This window comes from Solanum lycopersicum, chromosome 11 (genome assembly GCF_036512215.1).
Source record: "Solanum lycopersicum chromosome 11, SLM_r2.1".
NCBI classification, from domain to species: Eukaryota; Viridiplantae; Streptophyta; class Magnoliopsida; order Solanales; family Solanaceae; genus Solanum; species Solanum lycopersicum.
In genome coordinates this window covers 28,794,452-28,817,999 of record NC_090810.1, presented here as the reverse complement: position 1 = coordinate 28,817,999, position 23,548 = coordinate 28,794,452, and the positions used below count along the sequence as shown (strand labels likewise).

Below are 23,548 nucleotides of genomic sequence, written 5' to 3'. Positions count from 1 at the left end.
TTGAGATAGGTAACTAAATATTAGATATAACATATTATAAGAATATTATTAGAATTATATTATTCGACGAATTAAGATTTAACCGTAGATTTGAAATGCAGGAAATATGAGATTTGACAAATTGATTGGAATAAAGAGTTAGAAAGTTTATTATAAATTCGAATGACTTTGGGTCTAAACTAGAGACATAATAATATAAATGTTGTTAGTTTCAAAATCACATCGTGATTATTTATTTGAATAGATTTTATTGGTTTGGAAGTCAACCGAAAGAGGAAGGCTCAAGTTCTAGAGTCATTGTTAGACTATTTGAGTCAAGTGGATTTCTAAACTCTTGTTAAGTGTATGAAATGTGTGTATTTCATTGTGGTATATGTTTGGGAGTAAAGGGATTGGTGTAACAACCCATTTAGTCGGTTTGCATAGTAGAATTATTTTTGATAAATACTTACTAGGTCGACGGACCACGCGATGGATCGTCATGGTCACGACGGACCTTCATGGACTCCGTCGTCCCATGCTTGTGCAATTTCTTCTGCTGCTCTTCACTAACCTCGACGGCAAGTATGACGAACCCTCATAGGCACAACGGTCCGTCGAGCGTCTTCGTTCCAAAACACTTCAACTCTTGGAATCTGGGTACTGGGATTACTTCTCTAAACTTCGTGACAAACCTGCAGTACGGACCGTCATAGATATGACGCACGGTCACGATCTACGTAACCCCACACGTGGTCAGACATCTGCTAAATTTTTAAATGGGTGTTTTGGATTATTCGTAATTATAATTATGAAATTAGTGGGGTAGTTTTAATAATTGAGTTAATTGGGGGTTAAAGGAGATAACTTTAAAATTAATAGTGGGTCACTTTTATAATTTTAAACTATATAATTAGGGTGATAACTAATCCGTAGAAAAGAAGAACTATAGACGCCTAAAAATCATGTCAGGGGAATGTTGTGCGGCTACACCAAAGATCAACTTGGAGTTTTTTTAGAGGTGATCTTCTTTGTTAATAGTTAACATATATAATCGTGAATTAATTATCGTTAGCGGGTCTTTATGATAAATAGTGGAAAAAGATTAAAGAGAAATAGAATAGTGCAAAGTTGAGGAACGTACTGATCGAAAGTTGACATTTTGTTGTGGGTTTGTTCGAGTAAACGCAGTAACACAATTGGGGGGGGGGGGGGTAATTATGGCATCTTGATGGTCAAGAATTTATGTTAGTGGATAGGAAATTGTGATTTGAGACAAATGAATTTTACTGTAATTAGATAACATTAGTTAGTTTAATTTGGTTAATGTTAAGGCATAGTATATTATATAAGTTACATTAAAGTGATGTTAATGGGAGGAATTAAGATCTTTCCTTAGGTTTGAATTTTGAAAAATTGATTATATAATTAGGTGAGTTTTTGGGTCTAGGCTAAACATAGACTAATCTGAGTGTTTATAGACTCGTTAACTTACAAATTGTGCATATATATATATACTTGATAGATTGGAAAGGTTCGGAGGCAATAAGGAAAGGAAAGGCATTGGAGAAGTAGTTACTCGACTTCAATTTTTCGGTGGAGGTAGGTTATGGTTTATTTCTATGTGATAGATAAACTCTAAATAGCGATTGATATGTATTGAGTGATATTGTAAAGTCTCCTATGTACTTGATTGTGTTGTTGTATGTTTTGATTGTGTGGTTTGTGGTTGGCCTAAAATTATGAGACTATTGAATTTTCTAATCTTGAACCCTCTCTATTAGAATGACGCCTTGAATAAAGAAGGTTTGGTGAAATAAAATAATAAGATAATTGGATCGGAGTGTCACGTTCCGACACAGTATTATGGGATCAGAGTGTCACGTTCCGACACGGTATATGAGATCGGAGTGTCACGTTCGGACACAATAACATTAAAGGAAAGGAATCTTGAAGTAACTTACTATACTTAACCTCAAAGAACCTATATTTCAAATGAGTATGGTGTGGAGGCATGAGTCCTCATAGTTTTGCTTGATGTTGTGATTGATGGTGTACCTGTTATAGTGTTGTTGTCAATGGTTCATGTGATTGTTGTTTGCTACGTGTTAAGTATTGTAGTTAATTTTATATTATTATTCAATGTATAATGGTTTCTATTTTTAGTTGGCCGATGATACCTACTTAGTACGTGCTCCTTGTACTGACCCCTACTTGTATATTCCTCTTTGTTTTTTTTGTGGAGTGCAACAAGTGTACCATCGACTTCGACATGCCCTCAGCTCTAGTCAGTCTCCAGCACATCAGAGTTCAGGGTGAGCTATTATTTCTAGCTCGTGCTGGATTCTCTCATTCACGTCTTGATGTCTTTGAATTACGGACATGGACCATCTTTTTACTTATTTTGGTTTCTTAAATACTCTTAGACTTGGTAATTTGAGGATAGATGTTCTTGATGTGATGATTTCCAGATTTTGGGGATAATAAGTGTTAAACTTTAGAAGCCTATTTAATTGGTCACATAAATAAGTTTTGGATCTTCCGCATTATTTTTGTTATTCATAGTTGAACCATTGGTAAATGTTGAGGCTTAGATTTTTTGGTTCGCTCACCTAATAGGTTAAATGTGGGTGCCACTCCCGACTCGTTTTGGGTCGTGACAAACTTGGTATCAGAGCCTTGGGTTCGTTAGTCTCATCACACAAGAACCAGTCTAGTAGAGTCTTGAGGAACGGTATGGGGACGCCTTTACTTTTCTTCGAGAGGCTATAGGACTTTAGGAAAACTCAATTATTTCTTCCTCTCATGCTATTACTTGGATCCAACACCAACACCGGCAAGACAGGGTGCATCTGAGCAAACCATTGCGGTTGTAACTTGAGGAGGAGCAGTGGCAAGAGGCCGTGGTAGAGGTCGCATGAGGACGCCTACTAGAGGTAAAGGACAAACATCTGGTCCAGCGAGGAATAGAGCAGTGACTCCTCCACTGACTGATGAGGTAGTAAGAGAGGGTGAGGAAGGGGAAAATGAGTAGGTTCAAGATGAGGAATTACCACCCCAACCTACCCAGAGATAATTAATCAGGTTCTTACTTATCTTAGCGAGAAATCTGATTAGGGCCAGACACCTCCAGTGTTTTTTGCACCAGCACCTCAGGTTCCGGGAGTACAACATTCAGCTGCTGTGGCTCCCCGCATGGATGCATCATTGGAAGTAGGCACAGTTCCTAGATTGACTATAGGGTCTATAATGACAGGTGATCAACATGAACTTTTCATTAAGTTCTTAAAATTGAAAACTCTAGTCTTCAAGTGTGCTGAATCTGAACATGCCTATGATTTTCCGGTTGATTTTCATGAGCAGCTACATAAGATGGACATAGTAGAACGATTCGGTGTTGAGTTTGTGACCTATCAGTTTCAGGGGGATGGCAAAATATGGTGGCGATCGTATGTTGAGTGTCAACCAGCACAGGCACCACCCATGACTTGAGCATCATTTTCTAGCTTATTTATGGAGAAGTATATACCCCGGACTTTGAGGGATAGAAGGAGAGATGAGTTCCTGAGCCTAGAGCAAGGAAGGATGTCCATTGCTGCTTATGAGGCAAAATTTCGTGCACTATCCAGGTATGCCACTCAGCTTTGTTTCAGTCCACAAGAGAGGATTCACCGCTTTGTGAAAGGATTGAGGTTAGATTTGCAGATCCCAGCCTTACAGGTAGCTGCTGCAGCAAAATCCTTTCAAGAAATAGTTGATTTTGTGATAGAGGTAGAGGGGGTGAAGCCAGACGACTTCACCATGGCGTCGACATTTAAGATGTTCTGTAAGGGAGGTGAGTTTAGTGGTTCTTACTCCAGAGGGAAGAGTTCAGGAGGTTACCCAGCCCGTCCTATTCAGTCTTCACTGCAGGCTTTAGCTGGGGGTCCATCACAGACCAGTCAGCCTTTTTCTGAGTTTGGAGGTTATCCCCAGACTTCGTCAATCTCACAGGGACCTATGATTGACTCTAGAAATTGTTATGGATGTGGAGAGACTGGACATATTAGGAAATATTGTCCAAAACATAGTTACAGACCCCCAATAGTTAGAGGTAGAGGTGGTCATGGTAGAGGCCTCCATTCTGGAGGAGGTGGTGGCCAAGGTAATGGTGGTCACCAAATCAGTCGGGGTAGCGGGTAAGTTGGAACTACTACAGCGCAACTCGGTAGGGGCAATGGACAGACAGGTGATAAGGCCAATTGTTATGTTTTCCCCGGGAGGTCTAAAGCAGAGACATCTGATGCTGTTATCACAGGTACTCTTTTGGTTCGTGATTGCATGGCTTTTGTATTATTTGATCCTGGATCAACATTTAGGATTTGCCTTGTGACTTTTGTGGGGAGCAATACTTATGTAGATTTGATTATTCTAGAGATGGTTGATTTTGATGTAATTTAGGGAATGACTTGGCTTTCACCAAATTTTGCAATCTTAGATTGTAATGCTAAAACTGTGTCACTGGCCAAGCCTGGGACAGATCCTCTAGTGTGGGAGGGTCACTATATTTCCACTCCAGTTCGTATTATCTCTTTTCTTCGTGCTAGGAGGATATTGAGTAAGGGTTGTTTATCTTTCTTGGCACATCTCAGGGATGATACTTCCAAAGTACCTTCGATCGAGTCTGTATCGATAGTGCGTGAGTTTCCGGATGTGTTTCCTGCAGACCTTACTCGTATGCCACCGGATAGGGATATTGATTTTTGTATTGATCAGGAACCGGGTACTCGCCCCATTTCCATTCCCCCTTATAGAATGGCTCCAGCTGAGTTAAGGGAGTTGAAGGCCCAACTTCAGGAATTGTTAGGTAAGGGTTTTATTAGACCCAGTGCATCCCCTTGGGGTGCTCCTGTTTTATTTGTGAAGAAGAAGGATGGAAGTTTTCGAATGTGCATAGACTACAGGCAGCTGAATAAGGTATTTATTAAGAACAAGTATCCTATTCCTCGCATTGATGATTTATTCGATCAGTTACAAGGTGCTTGTGTCTTCTCTAAAATTGATTTGAGGTCCAGTTATCACCAATTGAAAATACAGGCAGCAGATGTGCCAAAGACTGCTTTTTGAACCAGGTATGGGCATTATGAATTCTTAGTAATGTCTTTTGGGCCTACGAATGCCCCTACTTCTTTCATGAGCCTGATGAACGGGATTTTTAAGCCATATCTGAATCTCTTTGTTATTGTATTTATTGATGATATACTGATATATTCAAAGAGCAGAAAAGAACATGAAAAGCATTTGAGAGTAGTATTGGAGTTGTTGAGGGAGAAAAGACTTTATGCCAAATTCTCCAAGTGTGAGTTTTGGCTAGATTCAATGTCCTTCTTTGGGCACGTGGTTTCTAAGGATGGAGTGATGGTGGATCCTTCCAAGATTGAAGAAGTGAAGAGTTGGGTAAGACCTACTAATGTTTCAGAGGTAAGGAGCTTTGTTGGTTTAACTAGCTACTACCGTCGATTTGTCAAGGGATTTTCTTCTATTACTTCCTAGATGAAAAATTTGACTAAGCAGAATGTTCCATTTGTATGGTCGGATGAATGTGAAGAAATCTTGCAGAAACTGAAGACCTTTTTTACTACTGCACCAATTCTTACCTTGCCAGTGGAAGGTAAGAGTTTTATTGGTTATTGTGATGCATCTTATTCTTGTTTGGGTGCACTCCTGATGCAGGAGAGGAATGTAATTGATTAAGCTTCGAGGCAATTAAAAGTGCATGAACGTAACTATTCGACTCATGATTTGGAGTTGGCTTTAGTTGTGTTTGCATTAAAGCAATGGAGACATTATCTATATGGGGTCAAGTGTGAAGTTTATACAGATCATCGTAGTTTACAGTATGTCTTTACTCAGAAAGATTTGAATTTGAGGAAGAGGAGGTGGATGGAACTATTGAAGGACTATGATATTACTATTTTGTATCACCCAGGAAGAGCTAATGTTGTGGCAGATGCATTAAGTAGAAAAGCAGGGAGCATGGGTAGTTTATCCCACTTGCAGATTTCTAGACGCCCATTGACTAGAGAGGTTCATACTTTGGCTAATGACTTTATGAGGCTGGAAGTACTAGAGAAAGGAGGATTTTTGGCCTGTGTGGAGGCAAGATCTTCTTTTCTTGACAAGATTAAGGGAAAGCAGTTTGCTGATGAGAAGCTGAGCCGAATTCGAGATATGGTATTGCGAGGGGAGGATAAAGAGGCAATAATTGATGAGGAAGGCATTTTGAGAATTAAGGGAAGGGTATGTGTGCCCTGTGTTGATGATTTGATTCACACTATTCTTACAAAGGCTCATAGTTCAAGGTATTCTATACATCCTAGTGCAACCAAGATGTATCGTGATCTAAAGCAACATTTTTGGTGGAGTAGAATGAAGCATGACATTGTTGATTTTGTTACCCAATGCCCGAATTGTCAGCAGGTAAAATATGAACATCAGAGGCCTGGAGGTACACTTCAAAGGATGCCTATTCCTGAATGGAAGTGGGAAAGAATTGCAATGGATTTCGTGGTTGGTCTCCAAAGACATTGGGTAAGTTTGATTCTATTTGGGTAATTATTGACAGGTTAAGTAAGTCAGCTCACTTCATTCCGGTCAAGATGACTTACAATGCAGAGAAGTTAGCCAAACACTATATCTCAGATATTGTTCGATTGCATGGAGTTCCACTTTCCATCATATCAGATAGAGGTACGCAATTTACTTCTAGGTTTTGGAGAACATTACATGCTGAATTAGGTACTAGGTTGGATCTTAGTACTGCATTTCACCCTCAGACCGATGGTCAGTCTGAGCGAACGGTTTAGGTGTTGGAGGACATGCTTCGTGCATGTGTGATAGAATTTGGTGGTCATTGGGATAAATTCTTACCCTTAGTAGAGGTTTAATACAATAATAGCTATCACTCAAGTATTGATATGGCCCCATTTGAGGCACTGTATGGGAAGAGATGTAGGTCTCCCATTGGTTGGTTTGATGCATTTGAGGTGAGACCTTGGGGTACCGATCTTTTGAGGGAATCGTTGGATAAAGTAAAATTCATTAAGGAGAAGCTTCTAGCAGCTCAGAGTAGGCAGAGAGAATATGCAGATCGAAAGGTTAGGGACTTTGATTTTATGGAGGGTGAACAAGTCTTGCTAAAGGTTTCACCCATGAAAGGTATGATGTAGTTCGGTAGGCGAGGTAAGCTTAGTCCGAGGTATATTGGTCCATTTGAAGTTCTGAAGCGCGTGGGGTATGTGGCCTATGAATTGACATTGCCTCAAGGGTTGTCAGGAGTGCACCCGGTATTTCATGTGTCTATGCTGAAAAAATACCATGGTGATGGAAATTATATTATTCGTTGGGATCCAATTCTTCTTGATGAGAATCTGTCTTATGAGGAAGAGCCTATTGCTATTCTAGATAGGGAGGTCTGCAAGTTGAGATCAAAGGAGATTGCATCTATCAAGGTTCAGTGGAAGGATCGGCCAATTGAATAGTCCACATGGGAGAGTGAGATCGATATGAAAGAGAGATATCCATGTCTTTTTACAAATTCAGGTACTCTTTCTCGCCCTCCCCTTTTCTTCCTGTGATCGTTCGAGGACGAACGATGGGTAAATTGGTATCTATTGTAACAACCCATTTAGTCGGTTTGAGCAGTAAAATTATTTTTGATAAATGCTTAATGGGTCGACGGACCACGCGATGGATCGTCATGGTCACGACGGACCGTCATGGACTCCATCGTCCCATACTTGTGCAATTTCTTCTGCTGCTCTCTTCACTACCCTCGACGACAAGTATGACGAACCGTCATAGGCACAACGGTCCGTCGAGCGTCTTCGTTCCAAAACACTTCAACTCTTGGAGTCTGGGTACATGGAATACTTCTCTGAACTTCGTGATGAACCTGCAAGACGGACCGTCATAGATACGACGGACCGTCACGAGCTGCGTAACCCCACACGTGGTAAGACATCCGCTAAATTTTTAAATGGGTGTTTTGGACAATTTGTAATTATAATTATGAAATTAGTAGGGTAGTTTTAATAATTGAGTTAATTGGTGGTTAAAGGAGATAACTTGAAAATTAATAGTGGGTCACTTTTATAATTTTCAACTATACAATTAGGGTGATAACTAATCTATAGAAAAGAAGAACTATAGACGAGTAAAAACCAAGTGAGGGGAAGGTTGTGCGGCTACACCAAAGATCAACTTGGAGTTCTTTTAGATGTAATCTTCTTTGTTAATAGTTAACCTATATAATCGTGGATTAATTATCGTTAGCGGGTCTTTATGATAAATAGTAGAAAAAGATTAAAGAGAAATTGAATAGTGCAAAGTTGAGGAAAGTACTGATCGAAAGTCGACAATTTGTTGTGGGTTTGTTCGAGTAAAGGCAGTAACACAATTGGGGAGGATAATTATGGCATCTTGATGTTCAAGAATTTATGTTAGTGGATAGGAAATTGTGATTTGAGACGAAAGAATTGTACTGTAATTAGATAACATTAGTTAGTTTAATTTGGTTAATGTTAAGGTATATTATATTATATAAGTTACATTAAATTGATGTCCATGGAAGGAATTAAGATCTATCCTTAGGTTTGAATTTTGAAAAATTGATTATATAATTAGGTGAGTTTTTGGGTCTAGGATAAACATAGACTAATCTGAGTGTTTATAGACTCGTTAACTTACAAATTGTGCATATATATATACTTGATAGATTGGAAAGGTTCTGAGGCAATAAGGAAAGGAAAGGCACTGGAGAAGTAGTTACTCGACTTCAATTCTTCGGTGGAGGTAGGTTATGGTTTATTTATATGTGATAGATAAACTATAAATAGCGATTGATATGTATTGAGTGATATGTAAAGTCTCCTATGTACTTGATTGTGTGGTTGTATGTTTTGATTGTGTGGTTTGTGGTTGGCCTAAAATTATGAGACTATTGAATTTCTAATCTTGAACCCTCTCTATTACAATGACGCCTTGAATAAAGAAGGTTTGATGAAATAAAATAATAAGATAATTGGATCGGATTGTCATGTTTCGACACCGTATTATGGGATCGGAGTGTCACATTCCGACACGGTATATGAGATTGGAGTGTCACGTTCCGACACAATAACATCAAAGGAAAGGAATCTTGAAGTAACTTACTATACTTAACCTTAAAGAACCTATATTTCAAATGAGTATGGTGTGGAGGCATGAGTCCTCATAGTTTTGCTTGATGTTGTGATTGATGGTGTACCTGTTATGATGTTGATGTCAATGGTTCATGTGATTGTTGTTTGCTACCTGTTAAGTATTGTAGTTAATTTTATATTATTATTCAATGTATATTAGTTTCTATTTTGAGTTGTCCGATGATACTTACTTAGTACGTGTTCCTTTTACTGACCCCTACTTGTATTTTCCTCTTTGTTTTTTTTGTGGAGTGCAGCAAGTGTACCATCGACTTTGACTCGCCCTCAACTCTAGTCAGTCTCCAGCACATCAGAGTTCAGGGTGAGCTATTTCTAGCTCGTGCTCGATTCTCTCATTCACGTCTTGATATCTTTGAATTTCGGACATGGACCATCTTTTTACTTATTTTGGTTTCTTAAATACTCTTAGACTTGGTAATTTGAGGATTGATGTTCTTGATGTGATGACTTCCTGATTTTGGGGATAATAAGTGTTAAACTTTAGAAGCCTATTTAATTGGTTACATTAATAAGTTTTGGATCTTCCGCATTATTTTTGTTATTCACAGTTGAACTATTGGTAAATGTTGAGGTTTAGATTTGTTTGTTCGCTCACCTAATAGGTTAAGTTTGGGTGCCACTCCCGACTTGTTTTTGGTCGTGACAATTGGTGATGGGTTGACTTGTCCACATTGATTAATTCTAATGATTAAAAAAAAAGGATAACAAAAGACAATGTGATTTATTGTTTATGTGTGATGTGTTGAGAAAGGGTTGAAGGTTTGTCGAATCATTTTTGATGTGATTTCATGTTTGTGTGATTGTGAACTGTGCATTGTTATGAAAATGGTTATCTCCTCATTATTTGTGTGAACTATTCATCTACATTATTATGAGGCATTGGTTGTGACTAGTGTTAGGTGCATTGAGATAGAATGAGTACTTAATAGGATGTACCATTTCGAGGAACGTATCACGCGCCGTGATGGTTAATAATATCGAGGGTCGTGTCATGCGCAGATGCATGGACAGATATGTCCCCATGGGTCCCGGACTGAGAGACAACGGGTGTGTATCACTAGGTCAGACATGCATCATTATACTTGACATGACATTCCATTGCATTACACATACTTATTATTAGAGAACTTGATATTGTGTTTGTTGATCTTCTGATTGCCGTTCTGCAGAATTTGTGATTGATCGATATTGAGTTTGTTATTGTGGATATGTAATTTGTTAGAGTATTGGTGTTGAGGATATATAATTTGTTGAAGTGTTGTTGTTGAGGATATGCAATTTGTCTAAGTGTTGTTGTTGAGCTACGTTCTATGTAAACTGTGAGCTGCTAGGTTGGGTTGATTTTAATGTAGGTTGTAGTTGTGAAGGTTCGGTTGGGGTTGTAGGAGTTCCTGTATTTCATCCCCTTAGCTTGTGTTTAGATGTTTACTTGCTATGTACCATGTGTTTTGGTACTCACCCCTTGCTTCTACAAATTTTTGTAGGTTATGATCCTGAATTTTTGTTGTACTTGTCATTTTCTTCTTTTTTGAGGCTTCTTGGAGATTTGTGAGGTAGCTGTTTCCGTCTCAGCAGATGTTCTTCTCCTTAATTATGACCTTGTTCTATTCTAGAAACAAGTTCATTTGAGATTTGAGTTTTTCTTTTGAATCAATTATAATGCTTTAGAGGCTTGAACACGTGACTACCAAGTTTAGGGGTTTTTATTAAGTTACTTATATTTTATTTCCGCACTTTATTGTAATGGTTGAGTTGTACGCTGACTTGTCTTGCTGGGATAATATGAGTGCCATCACGTCCATTTATGGGTCGTGTCATATCCTTAGTCTTATGACATAAACTGTTTTATTAATTTATTTTGGTGTTTTGTATAATCTTAGACTTAGTATTTGAAAATTAGATGTCCTTGATGTAATGACTTTCTGATTTTTGGGATAATATATAACAGAGTTTAGAGGTTTATCTGATTGGTTACTTTGATATGTTTTGGAGATTCCACATTATTTTTGTTATTCGTAGTTGAATTATTGCTATATGTTGGGGTTTGGATGCCTTGATTCGCCCACCTAGGAGGCTAAGTGTGGGTTCCACTCACGGCTCGATATGGGTTGTGACAAGAATAATTCAATTATCAAAGTCTTCGGTGTGACAATACTCTTAAAGGTAATAAATGTCAACTTTAAGAACGTTGAAGTGGATATTAAAGTCGTATTATAAAATAAGGTTTGACACGTCATGGATTAATAAAAAATAATAATAATTACATCTGATCCTAAATCGTCATTGCTCGCTAATATTGGCTTAAATCTTGCCTTTCTTTTTGAATTAACTATGCTTGTTTTAAATAGTCATGTCACAATTTTAAATATAATGATTTTTTTCATAAATATGGGAGTTACTATTGAGGCTTATAAAAAACTAGTTATAATAAGATACATAAAGAAAAAGGCGGAACATCTCTCTGGCCTAACGTGAAGCTAAATTTTTCCAAAAAATAAAAAAAGAACAAATGACGAAGAGAATGATTTAATAAATTGAACTAGAATTAATAAAATAATACTATATGTTCTAATAAACACAACGAAAATAAATTAAAGCTCCGTGAAGTAACAAAATAATGCACAGCAAGCTACAAACAAACATTAAAGGTTTAGATATAAATCAAGTTCCTCTTATTTTTTATTATTCTTTTCTGCATCCTCCTAGTCCAATTTAATTTGTAGACTCAACTATCCACCAAAATTATTATCAATATTAACTGTTTGCGCTATTATTCCTCTCAAAATTTAGGGAATTCAACGTATGCATCAACTCAGTTCTAATAATATTGATGTTGGTGTTTCCTAGGGAAATTGTTTGTACTAAAAGACGATGGGCTTGATGAATATGCCCACTTCTCGGGGTTAATTAAATCACTAATTGTATCCTATAAATGTTCATGTTTAAGATTAATTGGGTTATGAAAGATATCAGAACCTCTTTTTATACCAAATGATGATTGATTGTTCAAAGACTTGTTAAATGAAATGCGATAGTTGAAATTTGAGTAAGAATAATAGTAAGGATGATAATTGGGAGGTCCAAAAGGCTAAAAAACATAAAAAATGCTTGTTGTTTTTATAGTCGTATCATGGAATTGATACAAACATTGTTTTCAAAATAAAAGGAAATTAAAATATAGGCTTATAAAAGTCTAGTTATAAGAAGATACTAAAAGATAAAGGCGACACATCTCTTTGGCATAACATGAAGCTTCAAATTTCAAAAAAGAAATAAAAAGATCAAATGATGAAGAGAATTGTTTAATACATTTAACTAAAATTGTTTAAATAGTACCATAGGTTCTAAATAAATTGAACCTATCCAATATAACAAAACAATTCAAAAAATATGCAAACTAACATTAAAGTGTTATATCTAAATGAAGCTCCTCTTCTTCTTCATTATTCTTCTCTGCATCACCCTTTTCCAATTTCATCTGCATATAACTATATCAACCAATATTATCATCAATATTGACTAGTGAATCCTTTAAATTCAATCCTTTTGCACTAATTTTTCTCTCAAAATTAACGAAATTCTCTGATGTATCAACTCTAGTTCCAATCATATCATTGTTGTTATTTCCTCGGAGATTTTTTGTACTAAAAAATAATGAGCTTGATGACAAATTAACTAGGTTAAATCGATAAGTGTATCTTGAAAAGCAAGGCCATGTCAGATAAAAAGTAGGCTTATGAATGACATAAAAATCTCGATTTACACAAAATGGTGATTGATCTGTAAAAGAACGATGAAATGACATATGCGAGTTCAAATTTGAGTAAGGTCTATAGTAAGGATGATAATTGGGAGGATCAAAAGGTTGAACAATATGAGTAAGTTTCTTTTGCCTTTAAGACGAGGCCCTCTTTTGTTTGTGACCATTTTGGTGTCCCCCTAGGGCTTGCTTAGTGGAAAATTCTTTATTACAGAAATTGCAAGAGAAAATCTTAGTCTTTGAGGAATGCCTCTGTGTGGGCGTTGCCTCGTTGAAAGACGCACTAGCATGAGTTGTAGTTAAATTAAAAAGGTTTAGTCTTAGATTTGAACAATTAATATTCATGTTGTTATTACAACAATTATTGACTTTGAAACAAAAAAGATCTTTAACAGCTTCTGGTAATTCATGTGTCTTCCAATGATAGCCTTCCATAGTTTTTTCTTTCATAAATTCAGGATTTGAAAAATTCATATTTTTCTCGTTGTTCTAATCATTATGGACTTTGATATGAAGAAGTGCTCTACTAGATGATAGTTCATGTGTTTTTATTGAGTGTCTTACATAGATATTTCTTTCACCTTCTTTATGTTTGTGATGACCTCATGAGATTCTTCTAAGGCTAGCATTTGCTAGAATCCTTAGAAGAACATGCTTTTTTTATTGCAAAATCATTCATTTTACCACTAGAATAATGTTTATGTTCTTGAAATTTACTTGAGATAAGAATGAAGAGAATGCATCTTTTAATTAGAAAATGTTATGAATACAAAATCCTTCAAATATGGAAAATTCATTAATGTATGGTGTTACAAATGTACAATTTTGAGCAACCAAATCATAGTTCTATTAAGGGATCATATAAACATGTTATAAAATCTAAATGTACCAACATATGTTTCAAATGATAGTAAGAAGAAGAGGAAAATATATGGTAAAATTAAGGAAAATTATTAATTGAGGAGTCCCAATATAAACGGTAAGAAATTATAGAATAACTAATAATTAATAAATTATGGTGTCCTAAAATATATGGCAAGAAGAAGTTTAAATAAATAATAAAATGTGTTAACAAATATAATAATTAAGTTGTCCTAAAATATATAGTGACAAGTACTAATTAGGAGAACTAATAACTAATGTGTCCTAAAATATATAGTAAAGCAAATTCTATTTTTTAAAAATTAAGAAATTCCAAAATGTATGGTAAGAGAAAAGATATTGGGTAAGAGTTCTAAGATATTGCAACCGATCTTAATTAGGTTCTTTGCACTTTTATCGGTTACATACTTCAAAAAATAAAGGGATCCAATACGTATGATTGTATGGATAACTAAAATTATATAATCACATATTACGTTTAGCATTAGATAATAGGCATTTTTCAAAACAAGTATTTCGAGCGTAGTATATAATCTTTTTCCCATTTCATTTTTTGTTTGTCTATTTCTAATTATGATATATATTAAACATTTTAGTTTTAGGTACTCCAATTTAGTGGCAAAACTATCGTTCTATAAACTACTTAGCAGATCACTTTTAATTTTATTATTGCAAACATTCATGTTGTCATGATCTACTTTTCCATAATTCATTTTGATATTGTTAATTTACTACAAGTAGTTGTATTATAATAAAGTTATAATGCATAAATATTCTCTTTAACTTTTCCTTAACTAGCATTTATGTCCTCAAACTTTTGATGTACAAAAGTAGACAGTTAAAGTTGTATATAAATGACAAATGGAAACGTTTGTCCTACTTGACAACCTATATTATAATTGTGTGTGTCCTACATAGTGTCCTACGTTTATTATTCAAAAGGCATCAAGATAGAGAAGAGATATGAACTCATACATGAATTACTACAAGTAGTAGAAGTTCAAGGAAGGTTCAAGAGTTGATTTGGAAAAATCCCAAACTTTCAAAGAGTTTAGCTTCTCATAATTCGCAACAACATATGTTTTAGAAAGAAATGATAACCTAATAAAACTAGTTTCAATTGTGGAGATTTTCAATTGTATCATTGTTGAAGAATTTCTAAGAGAAAGACTAGTAGGGAGCTAAAATTCTTATTAAGTAGAATCAATTATTTATTTTTCAATTCAAAAAGAAAAAACTAGGAGATATAAAATGAAAAAAAACTAGGAGATATAAAATGAACTCATATATGCATTACTACACGCAATAGTCATTCAAGAGGGTCTAATAGTAGAAATGGGACAAATCCCCAATTCTCAGAGATAGTAACATAAAATGATAACGCAAAACAAATTATCTTTTAGGAGACGTAATAAACTATTTATAGACACATAAAATAAACTTCGATTTTATCTATACAATGCAATTTCTAGTGGAAGGAATTTGGATGAACTTCTTGTTAGGATCGAATTCATGCACACACACTTGATGAATGAAGAAGACAAGAACTTTCAAGAAAAAGAGATAAGAGATCTAGAGAGAGAAAGAGAAAAACCAATATTTCATGGTAACACCCCTTAAGTAAACTTCAACCTCGGTGGGGTATATATATATTAAAATATCAGAGTATTTTTGGTTACAGAGAATAAATGGAGAATAAATAGTATAACCTAAAATTTAGGCCGGGCCGCTGCACCGAAACACTCCTTCAGATGGGGGGCTCCCGCCCCCCATAACCCCCTGGCAACCTCACCGCGTAAACAGTTATATATATTAATCAGGCTCCACAACCTAACAATTCTCCCACTTGGAGACTGATTCGGTTATCCAAAAAATACATTCTCAAAAAAAATCTCTTCATCATTAACATCTTTACCGCGCCGCAACAATTGTAGCAACAACTACAGAAGACAAACCGAGGTTTTGCACATCCCTAGTTTCCCAACATCAACACATTTTGTCAACATGTATGTCGGATTCTTTGCACCCTCTATCTTCTCCAAGAACATATCACCATCATCTACTGCCCTGCCAGTGAAATGGTATTGCCTTCTCATGTGATTTGTCTTCGAATGATAGATTGGATTTTTTACCAACTGTATGGCACTCTGGCTATCTGAGTAAAGAATCTTCTCGCTCTGCTTCTTGCCCAATTCCTCCAGATAATCTGCTAGCCATATCATCTCTTTCCCAGCTTCAGCTATTGCCACATACTCAACTTCAGTAGATGAAAGAGAGACACACTTCTGAAGCCTGGAAATCCAACTCACTACTGTTCCACTTATGGTGTAAATGTACCCAAATGTACTCTTGCTTGAGTCAACATCCCCACTATGATCAACATCCACAAAACCCTGTAGAGTCACGTTGCCTTTGCCAAAACAAAGTGAAGTACTGGATGTACCTCTCAGATATCTCAGAAGCCACTTCTCAGCTTCCTAATGCTCTTTCCTAGGGTTCGCCATGTACCTGCTAACAACTCCCACTGCATGTGCTATATCAGGTCTAGTGCAGACCATATCATACATCAAACTCCTAACTGCTGAAGCATATGGAACAAGTTCCATATGATCACGCTCCTCCACAGTCTTGGGGGATTGCTCCTTTGACAATTTAAAGTGATTTGCCAATGGGGTAGTCCTGGTTTTAGCATCATTAACCCTGAATATCCTCAGCACCTTCTCAATGTACAACTCCTGAGATAGATTTAAGGTGCAAGCAGATCTATCCCAAGAAATCTTCATCCCAAAAGACTGCTTTGCTGGACCCAAAACTTTCATCTCAAACGCTAAAGACAACCTTGTCTTATGATTGTTAATCTCCCTCACACTAGATCCTACAATCAACATATGATCCACATACAAGAGTAGAAAGACATATGAATTAGTGTATTTCTTGAAGTAACAACAAAGATCCTTTTTAGTTTTCAAGAATCCACTCTTGTTCATGAAGGAGTCAAACTTCTTGTACCACTGCCTTGGTGCTTGCGTTATTCCATACAAGCTCCTGGTGAGATTGCACACCATGTGTTCCTTGCCTGGAACAAGAAATCCTTCCGCTTGTTGCATAGAGATCTATTTGTCCAGATCTCCATGTAAAAATGCAGTTTTTACATCCATTTACTCTAGATGCAAATTCTCCGATGCAAGAGTACTCAACAGAATTCAAATAGAGGTTAACTTCACAATAGGAGAAACTATTACAGCATAATCAATACCTTTCCTTTGTGAATATCCTTTAACCACTAAGCGAGCCTTGAACCTTCTTTTGTCATCTGGTTTAGTCTTGATTCTGAACCCCCACTTGTTCAGCAAAGCTCTATTCCCTGCAGGTAACTTAGTCAACACCCATGTTTCATTCTGCTCAAGTGACCTCATCTCATCATCCATGGATTGCTCCCACTTGATCGAATCCTCCACCTGTAGGGCCTCATTAAAAGACTTTGGTTCCCCCTCATCAGTCATGAATAGATAGTGTAATGAAGGTGAATACCTATCTGGTGCCCTGATGGATATGAATGATCTCATTAACACCTGCTCAGGTGTAACTTGCTCCTCTTTATATTCTTCAGTAGGAGTTGGTTGAGTATCTGCTTCGACATCTCTGGGGTTATACTTCTCCAACTCAGCCTCAATTCCCACTTGCTTTGTAAAATCTAGAACCTTTTGCTCTCTGTCCTTGTACAGGACAGACTCATCAAATGTCAAGTCATAATGTCTCAGGATCTTTATGTTCTTGTCATCCCAAAACTTGTAACCAAGAAAATCAGAACCATAGCCTATGAAGTAACACTTCACAGCCTTGGCTTCAAGCTTGTGTCTCTTTTATGGATCAACATGAACATAATCAGTGCAACCAAAAGTCCTCAAGTGTGAGTACTTGAGTTCTTTTCTTGTCCACACCTCCTCTTGATGCTCTCCTGTTGATTAAGCATGCAACTGTGCTCATAGCACCCGCCCAAAATGTTTTGGGCAGCCCACAGTGTATCCTCATACTCCTTGCACCCTCATTCAATGTTCTGTTCATTCTCTCAGCAATTCCATTCTGCCTTGCCGTACCACGAACTGTTCTCATCAATCTAATTCCCTTAGTTGGACAGAATACCTTGAATTTTTATTTTTCATGCTCGCCTCCATTGTCAGACCTTAGGCATTTGACTTTAGAACTTGTTTGATTCTCAACTTTAGCTTTCCACTTCTTGAAAGTTGCAAACACATCTGACTTATGCTTCAAGAAGTAAACCCGTACCATCCTGCTAAAATCATCAATGAAGGTAACATAGAATCTGGATCCTCCAAGTGATGATACTGGAGATGGTCCCCAAACATCTGTATGGACCATTTCCAACCGCACTTTCTTTGGCTCTCTAGGAGTCTTTGTGAAGCTTACTCTTTTCTGTTTGCTCAAAATACAGCTCTCGCAAAGACCCATATCAGCAGACTTCAAACCCTCTAATGCTTCTTTTGCAATTAGTATCTTCATTCCTTTAGCACTCATGTATCCAAGTCTGTTGTGCCACATACATGGACCGAAAACACCTTAAAAAACAAAGGCTATGTTAATACACCCTGCAGTGGTATACAAGGTTCCAGATTTGGTGCCACGAGCTACTACCATAGCACCTTTCACAATCTTCCACGAACCTTTCCCAAACTCTACTGCATATCCTGTGCTATCCAACTGACCAACAGAGATCAGATTTTTCTTGAGCCCAAGAATATATCTGACATCCTACAATTTCCACTAGTTTCCCGAGGTGGTATTTATGCAAACATCCCCCTTTTCTTCAATCTCTAAGGCTTTATTGTCAGCAAGATACACCTTTCCAAAATTTCTAGATTTAAAATTTTGGAACAACTCCTTGCTTGGAGACGAATAGAAAGATGCACCAGAATCCAAAATCCATGATTCAACAAGGATGTTTACACTAAGGATTAGAGAATCCCTAATGTCCTCTGCTAAATTTACATAAGCATTATCATCTCCAGATTTCTTATTCTGTTTCTTCTTTGGCTTTGTACAATTCGTTCGAAAGTTCCCTTTTTCTCTACAGTTCCAACAAGTTGCGTTTGATATGTTTAGAGATTTTCCTCAATTCTTTGATTTTAATCGGCCATGTTAATTTTTGCCTTTCGTCTTACTTCTCCCCCTTCGGCCAACACTGAGAACACTGACTGATGAATCTCCCACTTCTTGTTTGCGAATACTTTCACTAAGAACAACATCACGGATTACATCAAACATCAATTTCTTAGATCCACAGGATTTGCTAATTGCAGCAACAACAGTATCCCAAGACTCGGGCAGAGATGACACCAAAATCAACGCCTTAATTTCATATTCAAAATTAATATCCATAGAATTGAGTTTAATCACAATCATATTGAACTCGTTTATATGATCATAAACAGATCCATTCTCAAACATCTGTAAATTGAACAATCTACACATCAAGTATACCTTATTCATCGCCGATGGTTTTTCATACATGTTTGACCGTGCCTTCAACATATTGGACGTAGTCTTTTCCTTCACAATGTTGAATCCCACGTTTCTTGACAAAGTCAACCGGATCAACACTAGAGCCTGGCGATCCTTGAGCTTCCACTTCTCCTCCGTCATGGATTTCGGCTTCACCCCGGTCAACGGTTCGTGAAGATCTTTCTGGTACAGGTAACCTTTAATCTGCATCTTCCAGTAACTGAAATCGGATCCATCAAACTTCTCGATTCCAAGCTTTGAACTATCCATCTTCAATGATCGTGTTGAATTTCCTTAGCTCTGATACCAGTTGTTAGGATCATATTCACACACACACATTTGATGAATGAAGAAGACAAGAACTTTCAAGAGAAAGAGATGAGAGATCTAGAGAGAGAAAGAGAAAAACCAATATTTCGTGGTAACACCATGTAAGTATACTTCCACGACAATGGGGTATTTATAGTAATAAATCATAGTATTTTTGGTTAAAAGAGAATAAATGGAGAATAAATAGTACTGCCTAAAATTTAGGTCGGTGCGCTGCACCGAACCCCTCCTTCGGATGGGGGTTCCCGCCCCCCATAACCCCATGGCAACCTCACCGCGTAAACAGTTATATATATTAAGAAGGCTCCACAACCTGAAAATTCTTACGTCCCATAGCTTTGTCCAAAGAAGAAATCGTTAAAGTCTTCGGTGCCACAACACTCTTCAAGGTAATTAGAGTAAACTTTAAGAACCATCAAGTGGTTACTAAAGCTATATTTTTTAATAAGGTTTAACACGTCAAGGATCAATACAGAAATAATAACAATAACATTTCAGTATAAGTTGTCATATCTCACTTATATCTTCTTAAGTTTTGCCTTCAATATTTGCATTAATATCCTTTTTAGATAGTCTTAGATTTGAATATAAATATTTTTTTCAAAACAAATGTAATATTCCCTAATTATTGGATAAGATATGTTTCTTCAGTGGCAATGCTAATTTAGAAGAAAAAAATGTCTCTAGGAGGTGTAAAATATTACCGAATGGGGATTCTGTATTTGCGATTAATGAGAGTGATGCTAGGTTTAGTGTTGACCAAGTAATAAGGGTACTTGTACTTGTAAAAGTTTATAGTTTGATATGAAAACATGCTATTTGTTTATATTCGAAGGTATAAGTATTATCTTATTGTGAAGAAAAAAATATGAGAATATATTGTTATACATAATTTTAAAATTGTAGGATTTATCGGTGCAATTACTTTCCTCTCATGGTCTATGGCTTTTGTTTATTCTCTTCAAAGATGTAGCTTCCAAATTTTGAATATGGATAACTTATTGATTCTACATTTATTTTCTATATATAATTTATATAAATAAAGATTTATGAATGATGTGTACGTTGTATTTTTTTTTTGTGTGTATTTTCTTTATTAGACTTCATCAATCTAATTTTTATAAATTTTGTATTGTAAGTCTGTATTTTTTTATTTGGCTCAAATTAGAGTAATTTATTACTTTATTGAAAGTGTGTTAACTACTAAACAAAGAAACAATTATTGATAATAGCTTCAACTTGATTTTAAACATTATAATGTGCTACTCATATGGTGTTTCTTGACGCACATTAAAAAATATTTACTCACTTCACTCTATTTGCCTAATATATTAATTATTCTAATGAATCTATAAAGTTTCACATGCTGATTACTAAAAATAGGAAGCCTCAAAGTTAAAAAGGGATTACCAAACTACCCTTGTATTTATATTTATGTTGTTTTGTTTTTTTAATTAATTTACAACTACTCATTTTTCAATCAAACATTTGCTGATATTCATTTCTCAATTAAAAGGCAATTAAGAAATAAATTCTTTCGTTTTTCAAGAATTTTTTGTCTTGTATGACTCCTGCCTTTTTATTTTTTCCTTTACTAAATGAAGAAATGGTCTCCTGACTTGAATGGGAATGACACTTGCGTTATTGAGTTAAATGAGAACTTTGGTGTGTAATTGTTGATTTCAAAGCTTCTTCTTTTATTTGATTTCTTGTTCATCTTAATTTTAATTTTGTTTGTCATTTTTATCATCTCTCAAAAAATCATGGCATCATAATTACAGAATAATATATATATATATATAATAAAATATGTCATTAATCATGACTTGATTGCATGAATTTTTAAAATGTACTTGTGATAGTGATTGTGGCTTGCTGAATGGATCAGGTGTTCCATTTCATTTTGGAGTAATATGTTGTGGTCTAAACTGATCCCATTCAGTTTACGCACTTAGAAAATATAGTAGGGTTTTGAAAGCAAGAAGAAAACAGGAGAAGGAAGAAAAAGATGCAACAACACCAAGTTTAGCTTCGTGGATTTTCGTCGGGGATGATCTCTAACAAGGTATATGGGCCTATTTTACTTTTACTTCACCCATACACCAATTTCATTCAAATCAGTCAAATTCATGAAGTAACTCATGTTAGAGGTTGGAATGTTTAAAGAAAGTTTGACGTTTTTGTTGATAGGATTGATGTTGGTCTCTATTAGTTATAATCCATGTTTTAGGAATGTTTTTGGGTCTAAATAATTAGGTAATAAGTTAATTAGGGATCCTAAATGTTTTGGGTTGTATCCATGTGAGTTTGGGATTGTTTAGAGACGAAAAATAAAGTAGAAAGTCAGAAATCCGTTGGGGGAATGTTGGGGCGCGGGACTCCAAACCCCTCAGGATAGAGTCTCTCTGTTAGAATCTAGCGCTCCTCGCCTCTAAGAGTGCCAGATGGCAGCCTCTGTACATCTTTCTATGGCGCTCCACGCCTCTCACAACGCCAGGATTCCCGGAAACCCTGTTCTTTTCCTATCTATTCGTACTAGTTCCTTGGTGATATACCCTTCATTCCTAGTTGTTTCCAACACTTTGAGTACATCTAAATATCATGAAATCATAAAAAATATGCGATCGTGATCGTTGAATCCATAAATAAATTCAAGAAAAGTTAAGATCAAAGTCAAGGAAGTTAAGAGCCAAGTCTAGGAGTTAAGAAGAAAGTCAAAGTAAACTTATCAAGTATTCTGAAGTCTTTCACAAATGTTTCCACTTTGTTTTAAGGACTTAAATTTCAAGTCAAGGAAAAGTAAAGAGTTGAGTTTAGTTCTCAAGATTTATAAAGGAACTAAGTATTCCCTAAGCGTTAAGCTTCAAGTAAGCAAAAAGTATCAAGTTGGGTTCATCTTCTCAAGAGTTATAAGGGAACTAAGTAGTCCATAAGAATTTAAACATTTTTCAACAAAGTGTCTTACCTTGGGGCGCTCCTGTCTTTATTTTCTTGTTGTTAGGATGAAGGATGGATGCCTTAGGATGTGTATAGATTATTGTAATTTAATAAAGTTGACCATCAAGAATAAATATCCTCATCCAATGATAGATGATCTCTTCGATCAACTTCAGTGTTCTTCTTATTTTTCAAAGATTGACCTCAAATGAGGGTATCATTAGTTGAAAGTTAGGGAATGTGATATTTCCAAGACAACTTTTAGAATAAGGTATGGACATTATGAATTTTTGGTTATGTCCTTTGGTTTGACTAACACACCTGCAACGTTCAAGGATCTTATGAATATAGTCTTCAAACCTTATTTAGATCTATTTCTCATCGTCTTCATTGACATATTGATTTATTCAAGGAATGAATAACATCATGCTAGTCACCTAAGGGTCGTTCTTCAGACTTTGAGAGATAAGAAATTGTATGTCAAGTTCTCTAAGTGCGAGTTTTGGCTTATGTCTGTGGCATTCCTAGGCCACATATTTTTTCGTGAAGGTATTAATGTTGACACTTACAAGATAGAAGCAGTTCAGAGTTGTCCTAGACCGACATCTACAACTAATATAAGGAGTTTGTTGGGTTTAACTTGGTAATAAAGGAGCTTTGTTGAAGGATTCTCATCGATCTCTTCTACTTTGAGAAAAGTGAACTTAGAAGACAATTAAGTTTCAATAGTTTGAAGCTTGTGATAAAAGCTTTCAGGAGTTGAAAAAGAGATTGACTATCGCTCTGATTTTGACATTACTAGAGGGTACTCAAGGCTTTGTGGTATATTGTGACACATCAAGAGTTGGCTTGGGCTACATATTAAGGAAAAATGACAAGGTTAAAACTTATGCTTCCA

At 36.1% G+C, this 23,548-nt stretch overlaps 1 protein-coding gene across 1 annotated transcript; it reads left to right on the top strand.

The window, feature by feature from the left end:
• Positions 1-4,773: 4,773 nt before the first annotated feature.
• On the top strand, positions 4,774-10,413 carry LOC138339343 (uncharacterized). Its single transcript, XM_069290936.1, has 7 exons — positions 4,774-4,935; positions 5,236-5,415; positions 5,533-5,629; positions 5,948-6,117; positions 6,439-6,500; positions 6,584-6,708; positions 10,391-10,413. Exons 1-7 carry the CDS (start codon positions 4,774-4,776, stop codon positions 10,411-10,413), a joined length of 819 nt encoding a protein of 272 aa, XP_069147037.1.
• Positions 10,414-23,548: the final 13,135 nt, after the last annotated feature.

Coding starts and splice junctions, on each gene's coding strand:
- LOC138339343 (XM_069290936.1), top strand. CDS start 4,774: ATGGCTCCAGCTGAGTTAAGGGAGTTGAAGGCCCAACTTCAGGAATTG. Junction 4,936..5,235: donor ACTACAGGCAGCTGAATAAG/GTATTTATTAAG, acceptor ATATATTCAAAG/AGCAGAAAAGAACATGAAAA. Junction 5,630..5,947: donor TCTTACCTTGCCAGTGGAAG/GTAAGAGTTTTA, acceptor TGTATCACCCAG/GAAGAGCTAATGTTGTGGCA.